At 38.2% G+C, this 19,972-nt stretch overlaps 1 protein-coding gene across 1 annotated transcript in view; it reads right to left on the reverse strand.

Moving 5' to 3' along the window:
- Window positions 1-19,972, reverse strand: part of DCBLD2 (discoidin, CUB and LCCL domain containing 2) — an 83,969-nt gene that overhangs the window by 29,653 nt on the left and 34,344 nt on the right. Inside the window, exons 3-4 of the mRNA XM_069550762.1 lie at window positions 13,710-13,847; window positions 39-90 (exon numbers count right to left, since the gene is read on the reverse strand). Of these exons, the coding sequence (XP_069406863.1) occupies window positions 39-90; window positions 13,710-13,847 (190 nt within the window). The remainder of the gene's footprint in view (window positions 1-38; window positions 91-13,709; window positions 13,848-19,972) is intronic.

Here is a 19,972-nt window from a genome sequence, read left to right on the forward strand (position 1 = left end):
TAACATTTAAGAAAAAAAAGTCACAAATACAGTCATACCTGAACTCAGGTTCCAAAAAACTGGATGCAGTGTCTAAACAAGTAATTAGATCTAGAAAAACAAACAGAAAAAAACTGATTCAATAAAATTAGGTTTACTCTTGCAGAAACACCAACTGTTTTTCCAAATCCAAATCATATTGTTTTAAACTTCAAAATCTTAACAGCTGTCAAGGTTGTACTTTAACTTTTTTTTAAAGTTTTTGTTAATTATGACTTATTTTTGATTTTAAGTATCCTGATTTCTGGGGCTATGTCTACCCAGTACTAAATACTGCCACATCACCTCCTAGAATCACATATATACACATGGATGGTACACAGAAAATGTATAATATATAGCCCTGAAGTAGCTTCTATAATATACAGCTCCTGAAACAAAAAATGTTTCTTGTTATTACACGACTAAAAATGATCCTTTGCTGGTTACACATAAGGAAAACAGTAACAAAAGAGAGGTGAGTTAGTTCCATGGCTCTAAACAATTGCTATTCAAAATCTGGTCCACAGGTAGACCAGCAGCAACAGCAGCATCTTCTGGGATGTTACTAGGAATTCACATTCTTGAAAACCATCCACAGCTACAGAATCTCTGGGAGTGGGGATCCAAAATTTTTTTTAACAAGTCCTGCAGGTAATTCTAAAGCACACTCTGCAAAAGATGAAGCATAAAAGTTTTAACATTTTCTATCTCAAAATCAAATCTGTATAAGAGCTAACCTTGTCCAATTAAGAACTAAGTCACATGCTGTGTTATAAGAGGCTTCTGGTTCAAACACTTCAGTGGTTTCCTTCTGCTCTAAGACAGAGGGCAAAATTCTCAACATGGCCCACAAGGTCCCACCTCAAGGAACAACATCTCAAGGTCTGGTTTTGTCCCCGTCTTGCCTTCTTGTCATATGAGCCTTCTTTCTGTGCCTCGGTGCTCTCTTGGCCAGGACGGCTTTCCCACTATCCCTTCACCTGGTTGACCCTCTCTAGAGCTCAGCTCAACCATCACATCCTCTCAGAAGCTGTTCCTGATCTTTGCAAGTCCAACTGTGATAGCACATAGTAGGCACTTACAGGTTTTCTGGTTTAACGAGTGGATGACCATATTTATCCTCATAGTCTTATGTAAGAATGGTCTGTTGCAATTCTAGAGTTAGAAGCAACATCATCTTATGTGTAGAGACTAAGGCTGTTGGTCTCTATCTTTGTATCATCAGCAACTATCAGAGCATACAGTATTTTTAGAGGAGGCTTTCTACCAACATTTATTGAATACATGGAAAAAATAATAAAAGTTTGATTGCTAGCATGTTTGGCTAACATAGACTAACCCACAGGAAGAAAACCTAGAAGAAGGTCATAAGCCAATCAAAAAGGTGAGATTTCACAGACAATATAAATGAAGAGGGCACCCAAAACACTGACAGTAGTAACACTTCACATGCTTCCTAGCACAACGAAGGGATACAGATATCTGTTAAATCAGTAGAAAGCACAACATAACTGCATATTCTATTTTACAATTCTGAAGAAAAATTACGTACTTATTATCCAACTGATATGTGTCTTGAAAGAACTAGAGTGTAATAACTGTTAAACTAACAGGAAAGTGATATTTTGAGAGTGAGTACATGGATTAATATTTACATACTGTGGGCACTGAATGACGATTAGGTTAAATCTGTGTTTAAGGAGTTTGAGAGGATACATGCCTGGTTAGAGTTTGACGACCACCTGGTTGACTGACTGGGAAAAGCAGACAAACTGAATTACCTGTACTTTATAGCTATTCAAGGCAATCTTTACACAGCCTCAATAAGAAATTATTTTCCACTTTCCTGCTCCACCAAAAGAGTTTCCAACTTCTAAGATTAGAAAGTGAACTTCTAAGATTAATAGCCTGGGATGAAAAGGTAGCTGTGTGGTCCAGCATGGTATTCAAGCCACAAGAAGACTGCCAGCTGGCCCTATTACCTTCAGGCCACATGCCAGAATGCTAGTCTACTATGGATATACTTGATCAGAGCTGCACTTTATTATAGTAAAAGTCTACGCAGTGCTGAAAGTCCAGATTATGCTCGAATGAATGTAACTCACGTGACCTTGCTCTCAAATTCCCTGGGGGCTCAAAAGAGCTCCCTAGGAGGAAAACATGAATTCAAAACAGAAAGCTATAAGGAGAGTCAAGAAGACAACTAGAGAAAGAAAGTCATCATTGAGAGATTTTTGACCTTTACGACTCCACAAAGGCAAAGGAAATATCAGTTAAGCAGAGAACTGAGAAGTTTTAAAATGTGTTTTTCTAAAAAGCATTTCCCAAGTAAATAGCCTTCCAGAAAATCACGATTACTCTAAGGCTTCTAGTTAATAAGTACACAGCCTGGGCAAGATGAAAACAGCTCGAAAAAACCCTATCTGACTCAGGAAAGACTTCACATAGCAATGTAGGAAGTTATCATAATGAATGGAACAGAACTAGGGTCCAGAAACAAATCTTCAAATTTACAGTCAATTGATTCCAGCAAGGGTGCCAAGACAACTTAATGGGGGCAAAAACAGTCTTAAACAAATGGTGCTAGGACAACTGGATATTCACATGCAAAAGAAGGAAGCTAAATCCCTATCTCAGATTATACACAGAAGTTAACTCAAGGTGGAGTCAAATTCAAGACCTCAAACTATAAAATATTTAGAAGGAGATAAAGGTATAGATCTTGACTTTGCCTTAAGCAATGGATTCTTAGACATGACACCAAAAGCATAAGCAAATAAACTGATTTCACCAAAATCTGAAACTGTTACATTTCAAAGAATGTTATCCTGAAAGAGAAAGATTAGTCAAAGAATAACCGAAAATATTTGTAAATCATGTATCTGGTAAGAATCCAGTATTCAGAATACACAAGGAATTGTTACAACTAGACATTAAAAAAGAAAACTCAATTTTAAAAGGATCAAAGGATCTGAATAGACATTTTTCCAATGAAGATATACCAAAAGGCCAATAAGCACCTGAAAAGACATTCAACATGATTAACTATCAGGGATATAAAAATAAAAATCACAGTAAGGTCTGATTCTGATAAATATGTACATATCTATTCAGAGAGGTGGCTGATGGATGTGAGGTTTGAGACAAAGAGTCAAAGATAACTTGAAAGCTTCTGATCTGTGCTAATTAAAAGTATGCATTCCAAGTACAGCATGTGGGCAGTGGGTTTCCCAGGTGGCAAAGTGGTAAAAGAATCTACCTGTCAGCGCCTGAGATGCAAGAAGACGTGGGGTCCATTCCTGCGTTGGGAAGATCCCCTGGAGGAGGAAATGACAAGCCACTCCAGTATTCTTGCCTGGAGAATCCCTCAGACGGTGGAGACTGGCAGGTTACAGTCCAGGGGGTCAAAACAGACCGACATGACTGAGCACACGGGCATAATCAGTTCAGTCCCTCAGTGACATCCAACTCTTTGCAACCCCACGCACTGCAGCACACCAGGCTCCCTGTCCATCACCAACTTCTGAAGCCTGCTCAAACTCATGTCCAGAGTCGTGGATGCCATCCAAACATCTCATCCTCTGTTCTCTCCTTCTTCTCTTGCCTTCAATCCTTCCCAGCATCAGGGTCTTTCCTAGTGAGTCAGTTCTTCACATAAGGTGGCCAAAGTACTGGAGCTTCAGCTTCAGTCCTTCCAGTGAATATTCAGAACTGATTTCCTTTAGGATTGACTGGTTTGATCCTTGCAGTCCTAGGGACTCTCAAGTCGTCTGCAACGCCATAACACCACAGTTCAAAAGTATCAATTTAAAAAAAAAGTATCAATTCTTTGGTGCTCAGATTTCTATATGGTCCAACTCTCACATCCATACATGACTACTGGAAAAACCATAGCTTTGACTAGATGGTCCTTTGCCGGCAAAGTAATGTCTCTGATTTTTAATATGCTGTTTCGATTAGTCATAGCGTTTCTTCCAAGGAGCAAGTGTCTTTCAATTTCATGGCTGCAGTCACCATCTGCAGTGATTCTGGAGCCCCCAAAATAGTCTGCCACTGTTTCCACTGTTTCCCCATCTATCTGCCATGAAGTGATGGGACTGGATGTCATGATCTTTGTTTTTTGAATGTTGAGCTTTAAGCCAGCTTTTTCACTCTCCTCTTTCACTTTCATCCAGAGGCTCTGTAGTGACTCTTCGCTTTCTGGCATAAGGGTGGTGTCATCTGCATTTCTGAGGTTATTGATATTTCTCCTGGCAATCTTGATTTCAAATTGTGCTTCATCCAGCCTGGCATTTTGCATGATATACTCTGCATATAAGTTAAATTTAAAAGCAGGATGATAATATACAGCCTTGATGTACTCCTTTTTCAACCTGGAACCAGCCTGTTGTTCGCTGTCTGGTTCTGACTGTTGCTTCTTTACCTGCATACAGATTTCTCAGGAGGCAGGTAAGGTGGTCTGGTATTTCCACCTCTTTAAGAATTTTCCACAGTTTGTTCTGATCCACACAGTCAAAGGCTTTGGTGTATCAAGTGGAAGCAGATATTTTTCTGGAATTCTCTTGCTTTTTCTATAATCCAATGGATGTTGGCGATTTGATCTCTGGTTCCTCTGCCTTTTTAAAATCCAGCTTGAATATCTGGAAGTTCTCAGTTCATGTAGTGTTTTGATGTCTAGCTTGGAGAATTCTGAGCATTACTTTGCTAGCGTGTGAGATGAGTACAACTGTGCAGTAGTTCGAACATTCTTTGGCATTGTTTTTTTGGGGGAGTGGAATGAAAACTGACCTTTTCCAGTCCTGTGGCCACTGCTGAGTTTTGAGTGCAGCACTTTCACAGCATCATCTCTGAGAATTTGAAATAGCTCAACTGGAATTCTATCACCTCCTCTAGCTTTGTTTGTAGTGATGGCCCACTTGAGTTCACATTCCAGCATCTCTGGCTCTGGGTGAGTGATCACACCATCATGGCTACCTGGGTCATGAAGATCTTGTTTGTATAGTTCCTCTGTGTATTCTTGCCACCTCTTCTTAATATCTTCTGCTTCTATAAGGTCCATACCATTTCTGTCCTTTATTGTGCCCATCTTTGCATGAAATGTTCCCTTGTTATCTCTAATTTTCTTGAAGAGATCTCTACTCTTTCCCATTCTATTGTTTTCCTCTATTTCTTTGTATTGATTGCTGAGGAAGGCTTTCTTATCTCTCCTTGCTAATTCTTTGGAACTCTGCATTCAGATGGGTATATCTTTCCTTTTCCCAATTGCCTTTCGCTTCTCTTCTTTTTAAGCTATTTGTAAGGCCTCCTCAGACAACCATTTTGCCTTTTTGCATTTCTTCCTCTTGGGAATGGTCTTAATCACTGCCTCCTATACAATGTCACGAACCTCCTACAATGTCACGAACCTCCACTGAAAGTTCTTCAGGCACTCTATCAGATCTAATCCCAATCTATTCATCACTTTCACTGTATAGTCATAAGGGATTTGACTTAGCTCATACCTGAATGGTCTAGTGGTTTTCCCTACTTTTTTCAATTTAAGTCTAAATTTGGCAATAAGGAGTTCATGATCTGAGCCAGTCAGCTCCTGGTCTTGTTTTTGCTGACTATATAGAGCTTCTCCATCTTTGGCTGTAAACAATATAATCAATCTGATTTTGGTATTGACCTTCTGGTGATGTCCATGTGTAGAGTCGTCTCTGGTATTGTTGGAAGAGTGTGTTGGATATGACAAATACGTTCTCTTGGCAAAACCCTGTTACCTTCTGCCTGCTTCATTCTGTACTCCAAGGCCAAACATGACTGTTACTCCAGGTATCTCTTGTGTCCATAGGGTCACAAAGAGTCAGACACAACTAAGTACACACACATAACAGGCAATGATAACTGTAAGAAGAAGCACTAAAAAAGCACTCATTGTCAGCTCAGTTATGCTGGATCCACTTTAACACGTCTGACCACACCAGAAAATCAGTGGTATGTTCACAGTGAACAGCAGTCTATAATTCACTCTGTTCACTAAGAGCTGCTGCATGGGAAATATTTTTGGTAATTTTAATCCTTAATAAATACAGAAGAATATTTATAACATACACATTACTACACAAAACACCAAATATATAGTGTACTTCATCTTGGTACTCTGGACAACCGAGTGGCAGCAGTAGCAAGGAGCATGCCCACAGGGGTTCTTCCAAAGCCCACAGCACTCAATCCCTCTTTTCCTTGCATGACCCAAAGGACAGGTGGTATCTACAGGGCAGACTCTACACTGGTGTTAGCAGCAGAGTCTACCCCGAAGTGAGTGTGATCATAGTGTCTACACGAAGCACTGCTGTAACATCTGCCTTCCTTAGCCTCAGAAGGCTTTACAGAGGAGGAAAGGGTCAGCAGGGTTTTGAAGGGAGGATATTGTGATTGTAAGGAAGAGCACAAGAAAATTTAAAAAAAAAAAAAAAGGTGAGCCAATATTCAATAACAGGATGACAGATTCACGGTTTTCTTAACAAAAACATCAACATCAGATTTTCTAAGACAGCTCTGACTTAGCAATATCACTATGAGCCATAATTGATATCCTATGCACAGGCCTTTCTTTAAAGTACAATTAAAATTTTTTCCAATACCTAATAACTAAATAGGCTTGTGAGCTTCATAATTATTTCATGAATTATTTTTTAAAAACATGATATCTAATGCTAATCCACATAAAATACTATGAAAATTTGATAATAATTTACAAGTTCACATACAATAAAAAATATCAGCATATTGGTTACTTAGAAATATTTTTGATTGACAGCACTGGTTATTCCTGGGACTACAGACTGCGAAAGAGATTTAAGTTTTCTTCCAATTAATACTCAGTGTTATGATCTTGAATATAATGGAAAAGACTCTCAGCAGTGTTAGTATCTATCACGAGTATAATGAGAACTATATTAGCTGCAGGGTATAAGTTTTGTCCACTTGAAGCCATTTACTCCTGAGGGAAGGGAAGCTTGAGTGCCTGTATTTATTCTAACTCAAGAAAGCATGGAGTAGGAAATGGCAACTCACTCCAGTATTCTTGCCTGGGAAATCCCATGGGCAGAGGAGCCTGGCGGGCTGTAGTCCACGGGGTCACAAAGAGTCGGACATGACTGACTGACTAACACTTCCACTTTTCTTTCAACAAAGCATAAAGCATTATAACTAATTATATTTATTTACCAGAAGCAAGAAAATACATGAAGCAAGACAACGTAGACCTACAGATCCTCCTCCTTTATTTGCTCTGAAATTCTTTTAAATAACAAACTCCCCAGAGCCTGAAGGGACACGACACCATGCTTTCCTAATTCTCGCTGTCAGCAACCTTGCAGGTGTACAGATATTCACTTCATTCAAGAGCTAGAGGGCTAGGGACAAGGTTCATCTTTCTACTTGATTCTCATGTCAGTATTATTGCGTGACCTTGGGCATAATTCTTTGTTTCCACAATAGGAACCAGGCACTGATTTGTACCATCTGCAAAGTAGTGTCAGGATAATTTACATATATAATAAAATGTAATTTATCGTGATTGAGAGTCTAACATTAGTAAACTAACATTTACTAAGTGGGAGATAACTTCTGTAGTATTTTACATCTAATCTCCTTTTACATACTGAGAGTAAAGTCTTATGTTTCTCCTAGAAAGATTATTAATACATTACCATCTACGGAAGTTGAGTCCACAACAAGAGCTCAGGGAAAAATTTTCTCAGATGGAAATATTAAAAAAGAAATTTTTTTTTAAACAGACAATGTAGGCATGGCTCAGTTGCCTAAACAGTAAGTGATACAGCTGAATAGACCACAAACTACTTATGGATAAATCAAATCCTCTTCACACCTAAAGGCCTATATACTAAAAAATGAGTTATAAGACATATTAAAAGACATTATAAAACATGTTAAAATAACATAAGACATTGTATATTAAATATAAAAGACATTTAAAAATATTAAAAATTATAAGACATCTTTTGTAATCTAGTATCAAGGACACGCATAATATCTAGCGGGAGCTGTAGTGAATGAATTTGTCTCCGGACGGCACAAGTCAGCACAAATATATATGCAGCCCCTTCAAAGCACTTCTAACTTACCAAAAAGAAAAAAACAAAAACAAAACCCAAACCACACAGAAAACACTTAAAATCATTAAGGTGCTCCTCATGTTATCTGTCAGCTTGAAATAAACTATCTCACAAAGATAAACTGCCTCTTTGGGTTATACCATCCTAACTTAACAAACTAATTCTGTTTATAAATGCTCTTTCTCTGAAAAACTGGTAAAACTTTATTCATCAGCACCTTAGTTCTACAAACTGACAACAAAATACAGATATTTTTCTGCATGTATACACACAACATCATACATACTGATTTGTGTATAAGGGCAAATTTTAAAATATGCATGTCAACGGAGACTTCATTAATAAAATCTTACTGAATAGCTTAAAAGTTTTAAACTGTTTGCCAGATACAACAGAAACTAGGTACACAACAGAAAAACTAAAAACAGAAACGTAGCTAACATAGTACTCAAAACAGAAAGGATCCTATAAAATTATTGTACAATTAAGGTAGCAAACAATCCAAGGAATTCATGCTCTATTTTCAAAACCAGAAACATCCCAAGCAGGAAAAAAACCAACCAGTTACAGAAATCTGGACTCTATTAGAAAGGAGCTCTCTATTCTGCCCCTATGTTTCATTTATAAGTTAATATAATCTGATGTAAGATGGAAGAAATGGAAAATATCTGAAAAAAAATGCGGTTAAAGAATGTAGCAATTAAAACTTTTTATGCTATTGTTGTTAATTCTAAAAATAATCTAACATATAGCAACAATAACCCTATTAAGTGGGAATATTTGCCAGGCTCAGCTGTTCCCAAGCCTTATGCACATTGTCATCAGATTCGAAGGTGTTGGCAGACAATGAATAAACAAGTGTTTATGAAATCCACTTAGGGAATATGTTAATATTTCTTCATTGGATTGCTTTATTTCACATGAAATTTTAAACTAGCTCCTGTTTCTTTCTTAAAAAAAAAAAAAGGCAAACTTTGACCATTATAAAACTCTGGATTGATGAAATCTGAAGTAATAAGCTTTAACATTACTTTTTAAGTGATAATTCATGTTCTAAAACAGGAATATCAGACTATCACTTTTCAGCTGGCCATGTACCTAGATATGTGGACACACTAGAGTCACACACACAGACAACTAATTGATGGCACATAACAAAGGCTGCCTTAAAAGACCTGAAGCTATTGATGCAGATGTGGATATGTCTTCGGAGCTCATTATTCAGTAACTAAAATTACCTAAAAAATTATTACCCAGAGTCATCCTAGAAATGTTGAGCTTTACTTAGCAACGGGCTAATGTGGAACAGATTCAAAACCAGGAATTGAGAGTACTCACCTATAAAATTTATTTTATTTTCAAGTCCCATGGTAAACATTATTTTTCACATTTACATTTTAGGATAAAAATGTCAGCATCATTTATCATTCTGGATTAAAAGATCTCAGTGCATCTGGACCTGTGCAGGGATTGAACCCAGGTCTCTTGCATTGCAGGCAGATTCTTTACTGCCTGAGCGACCAGGGAGTCCCTTCAACTGTCAGATAAAAATTTCAATTTCAGAAAGTCTAGTTCGATCCTTGGGTTTGGAAGATCCCCTGGAGGAGGAAACGGAAACCCACTCCAGTATTCTTGCCTGGAGAATCCCATTGACAAAGGAGCCTGGTGGACTACAGTTCATAGGGTCGCAAAGAGTTGGACACGACTGAAGTGACTTAACACACACACCAAGTCAGAGTAGAACTACCAATCTTCTAATTATCACTGAAGTGCTGATTCATCTATTTTTCTGTCTTTCTATGTTACCCAGTGGAAACAGGGAAACTTCCTTTCATTGATAGATACAATCATTTACAGGTGAAAATTTAAAGTGGTAACTAGTAATGGGAAAGATTGGAAACTTCTGCTCAAAGATCTTAAAAATAGCAAAGAGGAATAAGACCATAAAGTTATAAAAATTAGACTCCGAAGGGAAGAGGACACCAGGTGCAGAGCCCAAGACGCCACAGCAACTCAGTGCCTCACCCAAGAGGCTTCTTTGTGTCCAAAGTCTCTTACTTCAACATGAATTTGTGCAGAACGAATACTAACTCTTTGAAATGTTTCCCTGGAAAAGACATGCCTGGTTCAAAAGTCTTTTAAAAGAATTAAATTAGAATCTGGCCTAATTCCAGAGCTACTTTTTTAACATGCGTTGTAAGCGTGCATGCTAAGTCACTTCCTTCTTGTCTGACTCTTTGTGACCCCATGGACCATAGCCTGCCAGGCTCCTCTGTCCATGGGATTCTCCAGGCAAGAATACTAAAGTGGGTTGCCATGCCCTCCTTCAGGGGATCTTCCCAAACAAGATCTCTTAATTTGATCATCTCTGATCCAGGCTCCTCTGAACAGCCTTTTAACTGGCCTCCTTACAATTATTTTTCCCTCTCTTTGGCCCATTCTTTATAGATCAAGGAATTGCAAAAACATACATCCAGTCATATCACTCCTCTGTTCTAATAGCTTCCATGCAATTTTTTTTTTTTTTTTTGGATAAAACTCTAACCCTTATATCTTCCACAAGGTCCTGAATAACGTGACTGACTTTCTACTCATTCACTTCACCTCAGCTGTGCTGGCGTTTCTCCAGTTCCCTCAAAGTTCCTTCCTGCCCTAAGGCCTTTGCATCTGCTGTTCTCTTCCCTATAGTGTTCGTCCTTGTTTGTCTGGAACCTCCAATTAAACCTTTGGTTCTGGGTTCAGGAGTGGTTTCTTCAAGAGAGCTTTAATCTTTATCCATCTCCTACTACCTGTACCCCTCTGGCCTCTTATTGTTTGAATGTTTCCTTCATCACGCTTACTATAACTGCAATTAAGCAACCACGTGTTTAATGCCTTTTTCCAACCCTTTACTGCAAGTCCTATGAAGGTGTGATTGCCTCTGTCTCATTACTGCTGTCTTCCCAGTGCCAGGAATATGGCAGGAAATAAGGGAAAAAGGGAATATAATTTTGCAATGGCTCCTATAAGAAGTAACGAAAACTAGTCTATTTCACACAAAATCACGCTATCAACAACATATCACACTATAACATTAACAAGTCTTTGTGACACTTAAACACATGAGGAAGCCAGTCAAACAAGGTTTTCACCACTTTTGCATTCCCCAATACTCTCAACCTTCAACTAGGTTATGAAGCTGGGCACATGTGATGTTCCCTGAAAATATTCATGGAATTCAGTGTGGCAGCTAGGTTTCCTGGATGGACACAAACTGAGTCTCTAAACCAAAGCCAACCAGCCTTCAAATGAACACGTCATTACAAGAAATTATGTCTGAAAGGCCACCCAAGAAGAAGTAATATGAGATTCAACCAGTGTCCTCTTGAATTTAGCCAATTCACTTCAAATAAAACAAATGCTTGATGGATGGGCAAGAATGCACAAAAAACATTAAGAAAAAGTCCAGGAGTGAGCTGTGAAATGAGGATTTCCCAAGATGACTGTGACTTTGGACAGTGTTACTATAAAGAAGTTCCAGATTATGGCGGATATTTCAAAAAATCTTTGGAACCTAAGATTCATCTAAAATAGTGACACAGCTATTTGAGGTTAGCACAGATGTATACAAGTCTACAAGACAGTGCTTCTGGTATCTGAGATGACTGTTAAATTCTTAAGAAACTCTAGTATAGGACATTCAGGTCCCTGTGGATCAAAAGTTCGGTAAAGATCCGATGTAAGAAATTTTTTCTTTTTTCAAAAAGGAGATACTTATTTTCCAGAAACTTTTAACTCAATGAATAACAAAGAAAGAAAGGGGATAACAGGAAAATGCAGAATAAATAATTTAAACTGACACTACGATAAGAAGCTAATTACCTTCTGTCCTCTCACCCAATAACCCAAGACTTTCACAAAGTAAAACTGAAAAGGACAGGGAGCTTATCACTTCACTCTGTGTTTTCTGCCTTATTCTCTTGATAGTGGGAGGGTGGGCAGTGGGAAAAATGAGATACATGTTTGTACAGTAATGAAGGGGTGAAACTAACATTTTTACTGCCTACTGTGATATGTGCCTAAGACACTGTGAAACTGTTAGTCACTCAGTTGTGTTCGACTCTTCGTGGCCCCATGGACTGGAGCCCACCATGCTCTTCTGTCCGTGGAATTCTCCAGGCAAGAATACTGGAGTGGGTTGCCATTTCCTTCTCCAGGGGATCTTCCCGACCCAGGGACTGAACTCGAGTCTCCCACCTTGCAGGCAGACTCTTTACCAACTGAGTCACCAGGGAAGTCCTAAACCTGTATTATTAGATTTAGTCCTCACAACTAACCCACTTGCAGATGAAGCTCACTGCGGCGACATGACCAGTCAGAGGTCCCATGGCTGGTACCTGGCAGAGGCAAGCTCTTATTCCAGAGCTGCCCAGTGGCCCTTCTACAACACTCCACTGCCTTAGTCTCCTTGTTCTGTCAAACGCACTATTTATTTAGCAGAACATTTCCAGCTCATTTCTTTCCATTATTCCATTCAAATGAGCTTTCTTTTTCACTCTGAGGGATTTTATTAGCCTTTACACCTTTTCCCATAGCTCAGAGATTAAGGGAGAGTAGACCTTTCTTTACATACAGCAGCTCCCCTTTTTTATACTCTTAATGCAACTTTTAATGAGGCACAGAGTGTGTATCTCAAACCCACCGCAGCCGAGAAGGAACAGCTGGCACCGCCCTGAATCATTCCCAGGCTCATTCATTCCCAGACATTCTCACGCCAAGGAGGTTCTTAATGATTCTCATTTACACAACATAAAGTAGAGGCTAATTTTTAATTTTAAATGGTCAACCTAGTTAAATCATTGTTGAATATCAAAACAATTATCAATTTTCTACTTTAAATGATTTCTTTCATATGCCCTTGTATTAGTAAAATTTAAAAAATTTTTCTCCCCACAAGAACCCAATGGCAGAGGGGAATGAACAAATGCTACAGTGACCAAAACTCGGGAGAGATTTCATTTAAGACCTGCATTTTATCTTACAGAGATTTGAGTTAATTTTCCATTCTATTCTACTTAATAGCCTTGTTTTTAATTCCACCTTCATATTGTAAACATTAACAGTTTAGAAAATATCTCATGCTTATTTTGCAGTGTCTCAGAGAGCTCTTTCCCTATTACTCCTGCTGGTATGCAACACACTTTTTAGGAAAGAATGGTAATATGGTTTTTAACACAGTAAGATGAAGCAGTAACCTGTGGATAATAAGGCTTTAAATTGATTATTTCTGTAACCGACAGATTTTTTAAAAGTTATTGCTTGTGCTCCAATCTTGTAAAAGTGGAAAAATCAGTATTTCTTCTGCTAAGGAAAGGTAAGTATATAAAAGGACTTTATAAAAAGTTAATATACTTAATATTTAAAATTCTGAAACTGATTTAATTTTGTCAGATTTATGTATGTGTTATAAACTGTTCGATCTTCCTACTCTATTCCAATCTCAGATAACAGGTACTCATAGAAAATACCGCATTTCTGTTTTCAGAAATTGTAAAATGTGGGAATCATCATATAAAGTATAATTACCTTGCTTTTCTATAACTGAGTATGAAGCCAAAAAACCTCGTCCAGAAACGTGAATTCCACTCATGAACAGCACTGTGATTTCATTGCTTTTTGATTCAATTGAATGGTTCATTTGCAACCCCAGACCACAGTATTTGCCTAGGATGAAAGAAAAGCAGATATTTGGTATGATTCATAAAATCAACATCATGTACGATGCATGTAACAGAATCATAATATACACCAAGCTGACCAAACTAGGTATTACACTAACCTAAAATGATGACTAGAATATTACTCTGGAGAGAAAAAACAAAACAAAAAACAGCAAGTAATAAACTGTTCAAATGACTCAAAGGGAAAAACAGTATATTCAGACATCACTGACCTTATAATGACTCAATTTCCTGTGAAACACAAGTATTTCCTTTAAAATAGTGAAAAGGAATTTAAAAAAAAATTAAAGTATTTCATGTAGGCAAATGGCTCATAAATGAACCAATAGTTAATTGGTGGTATTCTTAACATGTTTCCCATAGGGTGCCCCCAGATTCCTGAGCACAGGGACCCCTCCAAACTTTTACAGATCTTTTCAAGTTTTCTTCCAAGAATTGTTGGACTTCTGTCAACCCCTTTAGGTGGTCATGTTCAGCCCTACAGTTGTAAGTATGATATGACAATTTACATTCACGCCTCTATATAGCCTTTTCCTTGAACTTCAGAAGCATATATCTAACTGCCTAGCAACTTTTACTCTTTAAGGTTTAACAGACATGTAAAAAATAACAGATCTCCCATCAGAACAGATCTAAGTTTATTAAGATAAAAGAGAAGAAAAGAATTAAAAGAAAAGATATTGCACCAATAACTAATAAAAATGAGTTTTTCTTATGTGCATGGTAATTTTAACAAATTCTGAATAAAAAGTTCTAAAAATGTTTTAAGTTGAGCAGTGTCACTATATGCTTATAGCTCAGCTGGGAACGAACCTGCCTGCAATGCAGGAGACCCAGGTTCAGTTCTTGAGTGAGGAAGATCCCCTGGAGAAGGAAATGGCAACCTACTCCAGTATTCTTGCCTGGAGAATCTCATGGACAGAGGAGCCTGGTGGGCTACAGTCCATGGAGTCGCAAGAGTTGGACACGACTTAGACTAAGCCACCACCAAATCACTTTAATAAGAGTAATGTGTACTTCCATAGACATCATTTTCAAGGACTATACATTATCATGTGGGTAGAAAATGCTAAATAATTCACCTCTATCACCACCACCACCACCCCAACCAAAACTGGTAAGGGAGCTAAGGTCACAAGGTTGACATATTGTAAAAAATAATCTAATCAAAATGGACAGAAGACCTAAATAGGCATTTCTCTAAAGACATTCCAATGGCCAACAGGCACATGAAAAGATGCTCAACACTGCTAATTACTAGAGAAATGAGGTATCACTTCACACCTGTCAGAATGCTATCATCAAAATTCTACAAATAATAAATGCTGGAGAGGGCATGAAGAAAAGGGAACTCCCCTATATTGCTGATGGGAATGTAAACTGGTGTAGTCGCTATGGAAAACTGTAAAATAAAGCCTCCATATGATCCAGCAATCCCATACCTGGTAATATATCCATAAAAGACAAAAACTCTAACTTGAAAAGACATGTGTACCCACCCCGCCCTGTGTTCACAAAGCACTACTTACAACAGGCAAGATACAGAAGCAATCTAACCATCCATCAACAAATGAAAGAATAAAAAAAAGATGTGGTATATATACATACATATATACATATACATACACACATACATATATATATATATATATACACACACACACACACAGACAGACATACATAATGGAATATTACTCAGCCATAAAAAGCAAAATATTGCCATTTGCAGCAACATAGATGTACCTAGAGAAGTAAGTCAGACAAAGATAAATATATGATACCACTTACACAGGGAATCTAAAAAATCAAAATAGACTCACAGACACAGTGAACAAACTTATGGTTATCAAAGGGGAGAGAGAGAGGTGGGGAGGGACAAATTACAATGTTTAAAAGGGACTCAGTAATATCACTAAGAATGGATTGGCCTTTCCTTCCAAAGAAGGAAAGATTAGGACTACATAGTCATTGTTCACTTTGATTTCAGGGAAAGTGGTTATTTCAACATTATTTTGTTCATGAAAAAATGACAGATCCAGTATTTGGACATTTTAAGATGAATAAGGTTCATGAGAACTCCATGAACAGTATGAAAAGGCAAAAATGAGAGGATACTGAAAGAGGAACTCCCCAGGTCGGTAGGTGCCCAATATGCTACAGGAGATCAGTGGAGATATAACTCCAGAAAGAATGATGGGATGGAGCCAAAGCAAAAACAATACCCAGTTGTGGATGTGACTGGTGATAGAAGCAAGGTCCAATGCTGTAAAGAGCAATATTGCATAGGAACCTGGAATGTTAGGTCCATGAATCAAGGCAAATTGGAAGTGGTCAAACAGGAAATGGCAAGAGTGAACATCGACATTCTAGGAATCAGCGAACTAAAATGGACTGGAATGGGTGAATTTAACTAAGATGACTATTATATCTAATACTGTGGGCAAGATCCCTTAGAAGAAATGGAGTAGCCATCAACAAAAGAGTCTGAAATGCAGTACTTGGATGCAATCTCAAAAATGACGGAATGATCTCTCTTCATTTCTGAGGCAAACCATTCAATATCCAAACCTAGCCCCAACCAGTAACGCTGAAGAAGCTGAAGCTGAATGGTTCTATGAAGACCTACAAGACCTTTTAAAACTAACACCCAAAAAAGATGTCCTTTTCATTATAGGGGACTGGAATGCAAAAGTAGGAAGTCAAGAAACACCTGGAGTAACAGGCAAATTTGGCCTTGGAATATGGAATGAAGCAGGGCAAAAGCTTACAGAGTTTTGCCAAGATAACGCACTGGTCATAGCAAACACCCTCTTCCAACAACACAACAGAAGACTCTACACATGGACATCACCAGATGGCCAACACCAAAATCGGATCAATTATACTCTTTGCACCCAAAGATGGAGAAGCTCTAACAAGACGGAGAAGCAAAGACGGACAAGATGGAGAAGCAAAAACAAGACTGGGAGCTGACTATGGCTCAGATCATAAACTCCTTATTGCCAAATTCAGACTTAAACTGAAGAAAGTACGGAAACCACTAGACCATTCAGGTATGACCTAAATCGCCTCCCTTATGATTATACAGTGGAAGTGAGAAATAGATTTAAGGGCCTAGATCTGATAGAGTGCCTGATGAACTATGGAATGAGGTTCGTGACAGAAGACAGGGATCAAGACCATACCCATGGAAAAGAAATGCAAAAAAGCAAAATGACTGTGAGGAGGACTTACAAATAGCTGTGAAAAGAAGAGAAGCGAAAAGCAAAGGAGAAAAGGAAAGATAAACCCATTTGAACGCAGAGTCCCACAGAATAGCAAGGAGAGACAAGAAAGCCTTCCTCAGAGATCAGTGCAAAGAAATAGAGAAAAACAACAGAATGTGAAACACTAGAGATCTCTTCAAGAAAATCAGAGATACCAAGGGGACATTTCATGCAAAAATGGGCTCGATAAAGGACAGAAATGGTATGGACCTAACAGAAGTAGAAGATATTAGGAAGAAATGACAAGAATACACAGAAGAATGGTACAAAAAAGATCTACATGACCCAGATAATCACGATGGTGTGATCACTCATCTAGAGACAGACAGCCTGGAATGTGAAGTCAAGTGGGCCTTAAGAAGCATAACTACGAACAAAGCTAGTGGAGGTGATGGAATCCCAGTAAAGCTATTTCAAATCCTGAAAGATGATGCTGTGAAAGTGCTGCACTCTATATGCCAGCAAATTTGGAAAACTCAGCAGTGGCCACAGGACTGGAAAAGGTCAGTTTTCATTCCAATCCCAAAGAAAGGCAATGCCAAAGAATGCTCAAACTACTGCACAATTGCACTCATCTCACATGCTAGTAATGTAATGCTCAAAATTCTCCAAGCCAGGCTTCAGCAATACATGAACCGTGAACTTCCAGATGTTCAAGCTGGTTTTAGAAAAGGCAGAGGAACCAGAGATCAAATTGCCAACATCCGCTGGATCATCAAAAAAGAGAGTTCCAGAAAAGCATATATTTCTGCTTTATTGACTATGCCAAAGCCTTTGACTGTGTGGATCACAACACACTGTGGAAAATTCTGAAAGAGATGAGAATACCAGACCACCTGACTTGCCTTTTGAGAAACCTATATGCAGGTCAGGAAGCAACAGTTAGAATGGGACATGGAACAACAGACTGGTTCCAAATAGAAAAAGGAGTACATCAAGGCTGTATACTGTCACCCTGCTTATTTAACTTATATGCAGAGTACATCATGAGAAAAGCTAGGCTGGAAGAAGCACAAGCTGGAATCAACATTGCCAGGAGAAATATCAGTAACCTCAGATATGCAGATGACACCACCCTTATGGCAGAAAGTGAAGAAGAACTAAAAAGCCTCTTGATGATGGTGAAAGTGGAGAGTGAAAAAGTTGGCTTAAAACTCAACATTCAGAAAACGAAGATCACAGGATCTGGTCCCATCACTTTACGGGAAATAGATGAGGAAATAGTAGAAACAGGGTCAGACTTTATTTTTGGGGCTCCAAAATCACTGCAGATGGTGACTGCAGCCATGGAATTAAAAGACACTTACTCCTTGGAAGAAAAGTTATGACCAACCTAGATAGCATATTCAAAAGCAGTGATATTACTTTGACAACAAGGTCCATCTAGTCAAGGCTATGGTTTTTCCTGTGGTCATGTATGGATGTGAGAGTTGGACTGTGAAGAAAGCTGAGAGCTGAAGAATTGATGCTTTTGAACTGTGGTGTTGGAGAAGACTCTTGAGAGTCTCTTGGACTGCAAGGAGATCCAACCAGTCCATTCTAAAGGAGATCAGTCCTGGGTGTTCATTGGAAGGAGTGATGCTGAGGCTGAAACTCCAAATCTTTGGCCATCTCATGCGAAGAGTTGACTCACTTGAAAAGACTGTGATGCTGGGAGGGATTGGGGGCTGGAGGAGAAGGGGACGACAGAGGATGAGATGGCTGGATGGAATCACCGACTCGATGCACATGAGTTTGGGTGAAATCCAGGAGTTGGTGATGGACAGGGAGGCCTGACGTGCTGCGATTCATGGGATCACAAAGAGTCGGACACGACTGAGCAACTGAACTGAAGGTTCACGTGAGAAAATGTACCTTGAGACCTTTACTATTACTTCACACATTCACAAAGAACAATCTGGATGGACTGAGGATTTAAATGTGCAGAAGGGGGAAATTAAAGCATTTAAAGGAAAACCCTGAGAACATCTTCATAATCTGTAAGGGGGCAAAGATTTTAAAAGATAATGCAAAAAGTATTAATACTAATCATGAAAAAAAATGTGAACATTAAAATTAAGTTAAAATTAATGTTTGCTTATCAAAAGATACCAATATAAAGGAATAAAAAGAAAAGCTATAGAAAGGGAGAATATTTGTAACATCTATATCTAAAAAGAACCCATAACCAGAATATATAAAAGAACCCCTACAAATGAGAAAATCATCATCCAATAGAAAAAATGCATTAAAAACTTCAAGATTCTTCACAGAAGATACTCAATGACTAATAAATACATGAAGACAGAACAATATCATTTGCCATTAGATAAGGCAAAGCTACATGATATGTGTTCATACGTACTAGAAGTGTGATAATAGAAAAAAATAGAGAATAATAACTAGAAGTCTCCTACATTGGTGGTGTGTGTGGAATGGCACTACCACAGAGGCTCTTGGCAATATCTACCAAAGCTGACCATATGGACACTCAGGGAACCAGCAATTCCTCTTCTAGATACAGAAATGTGCATTAATGTTCACCAAAAGATAGGTGATAGAACATTCACAGCAAACAATTAATAACAGCCAAAAAGGGTTATTCATATAGTGGATATATCTTAATTTCCTTATTGTCAGAGGTTTAGCTTGCTTCCGGTTTTTCTACACAGTGAATGCTGCAATAAACATTTTCCTAACATAACTTCTTCTATCTTTTAAAATATTTAAGAGTGACTTTTTAGAGTGATTTTTAATATTTGCTTCCACACTGCTGCTTAAGTGAGCTAGGCCAGTTAATACAGCCTCAATATTAAAAAATGACAAATTTCATCACACCACTATATTAAAAGCTATGTTTTTA

This window comes from Ovis canadensis, chromosome 1 (assembly GCF_042477335.2).
Source record: "Ovis canadensis isolate MfBH-ARS-UI-01 breed Bighorn chromosome 1, ARS-UI_OviCan_v2, whole genome shotgun sequence".
Taxonomy (NCBI): domain Eukaryota; kingdom Metazoa; phylum Chordata; class Mammalia; order Artiodactyla; family Bovidae; genus Ovis; species Ovis canadensis.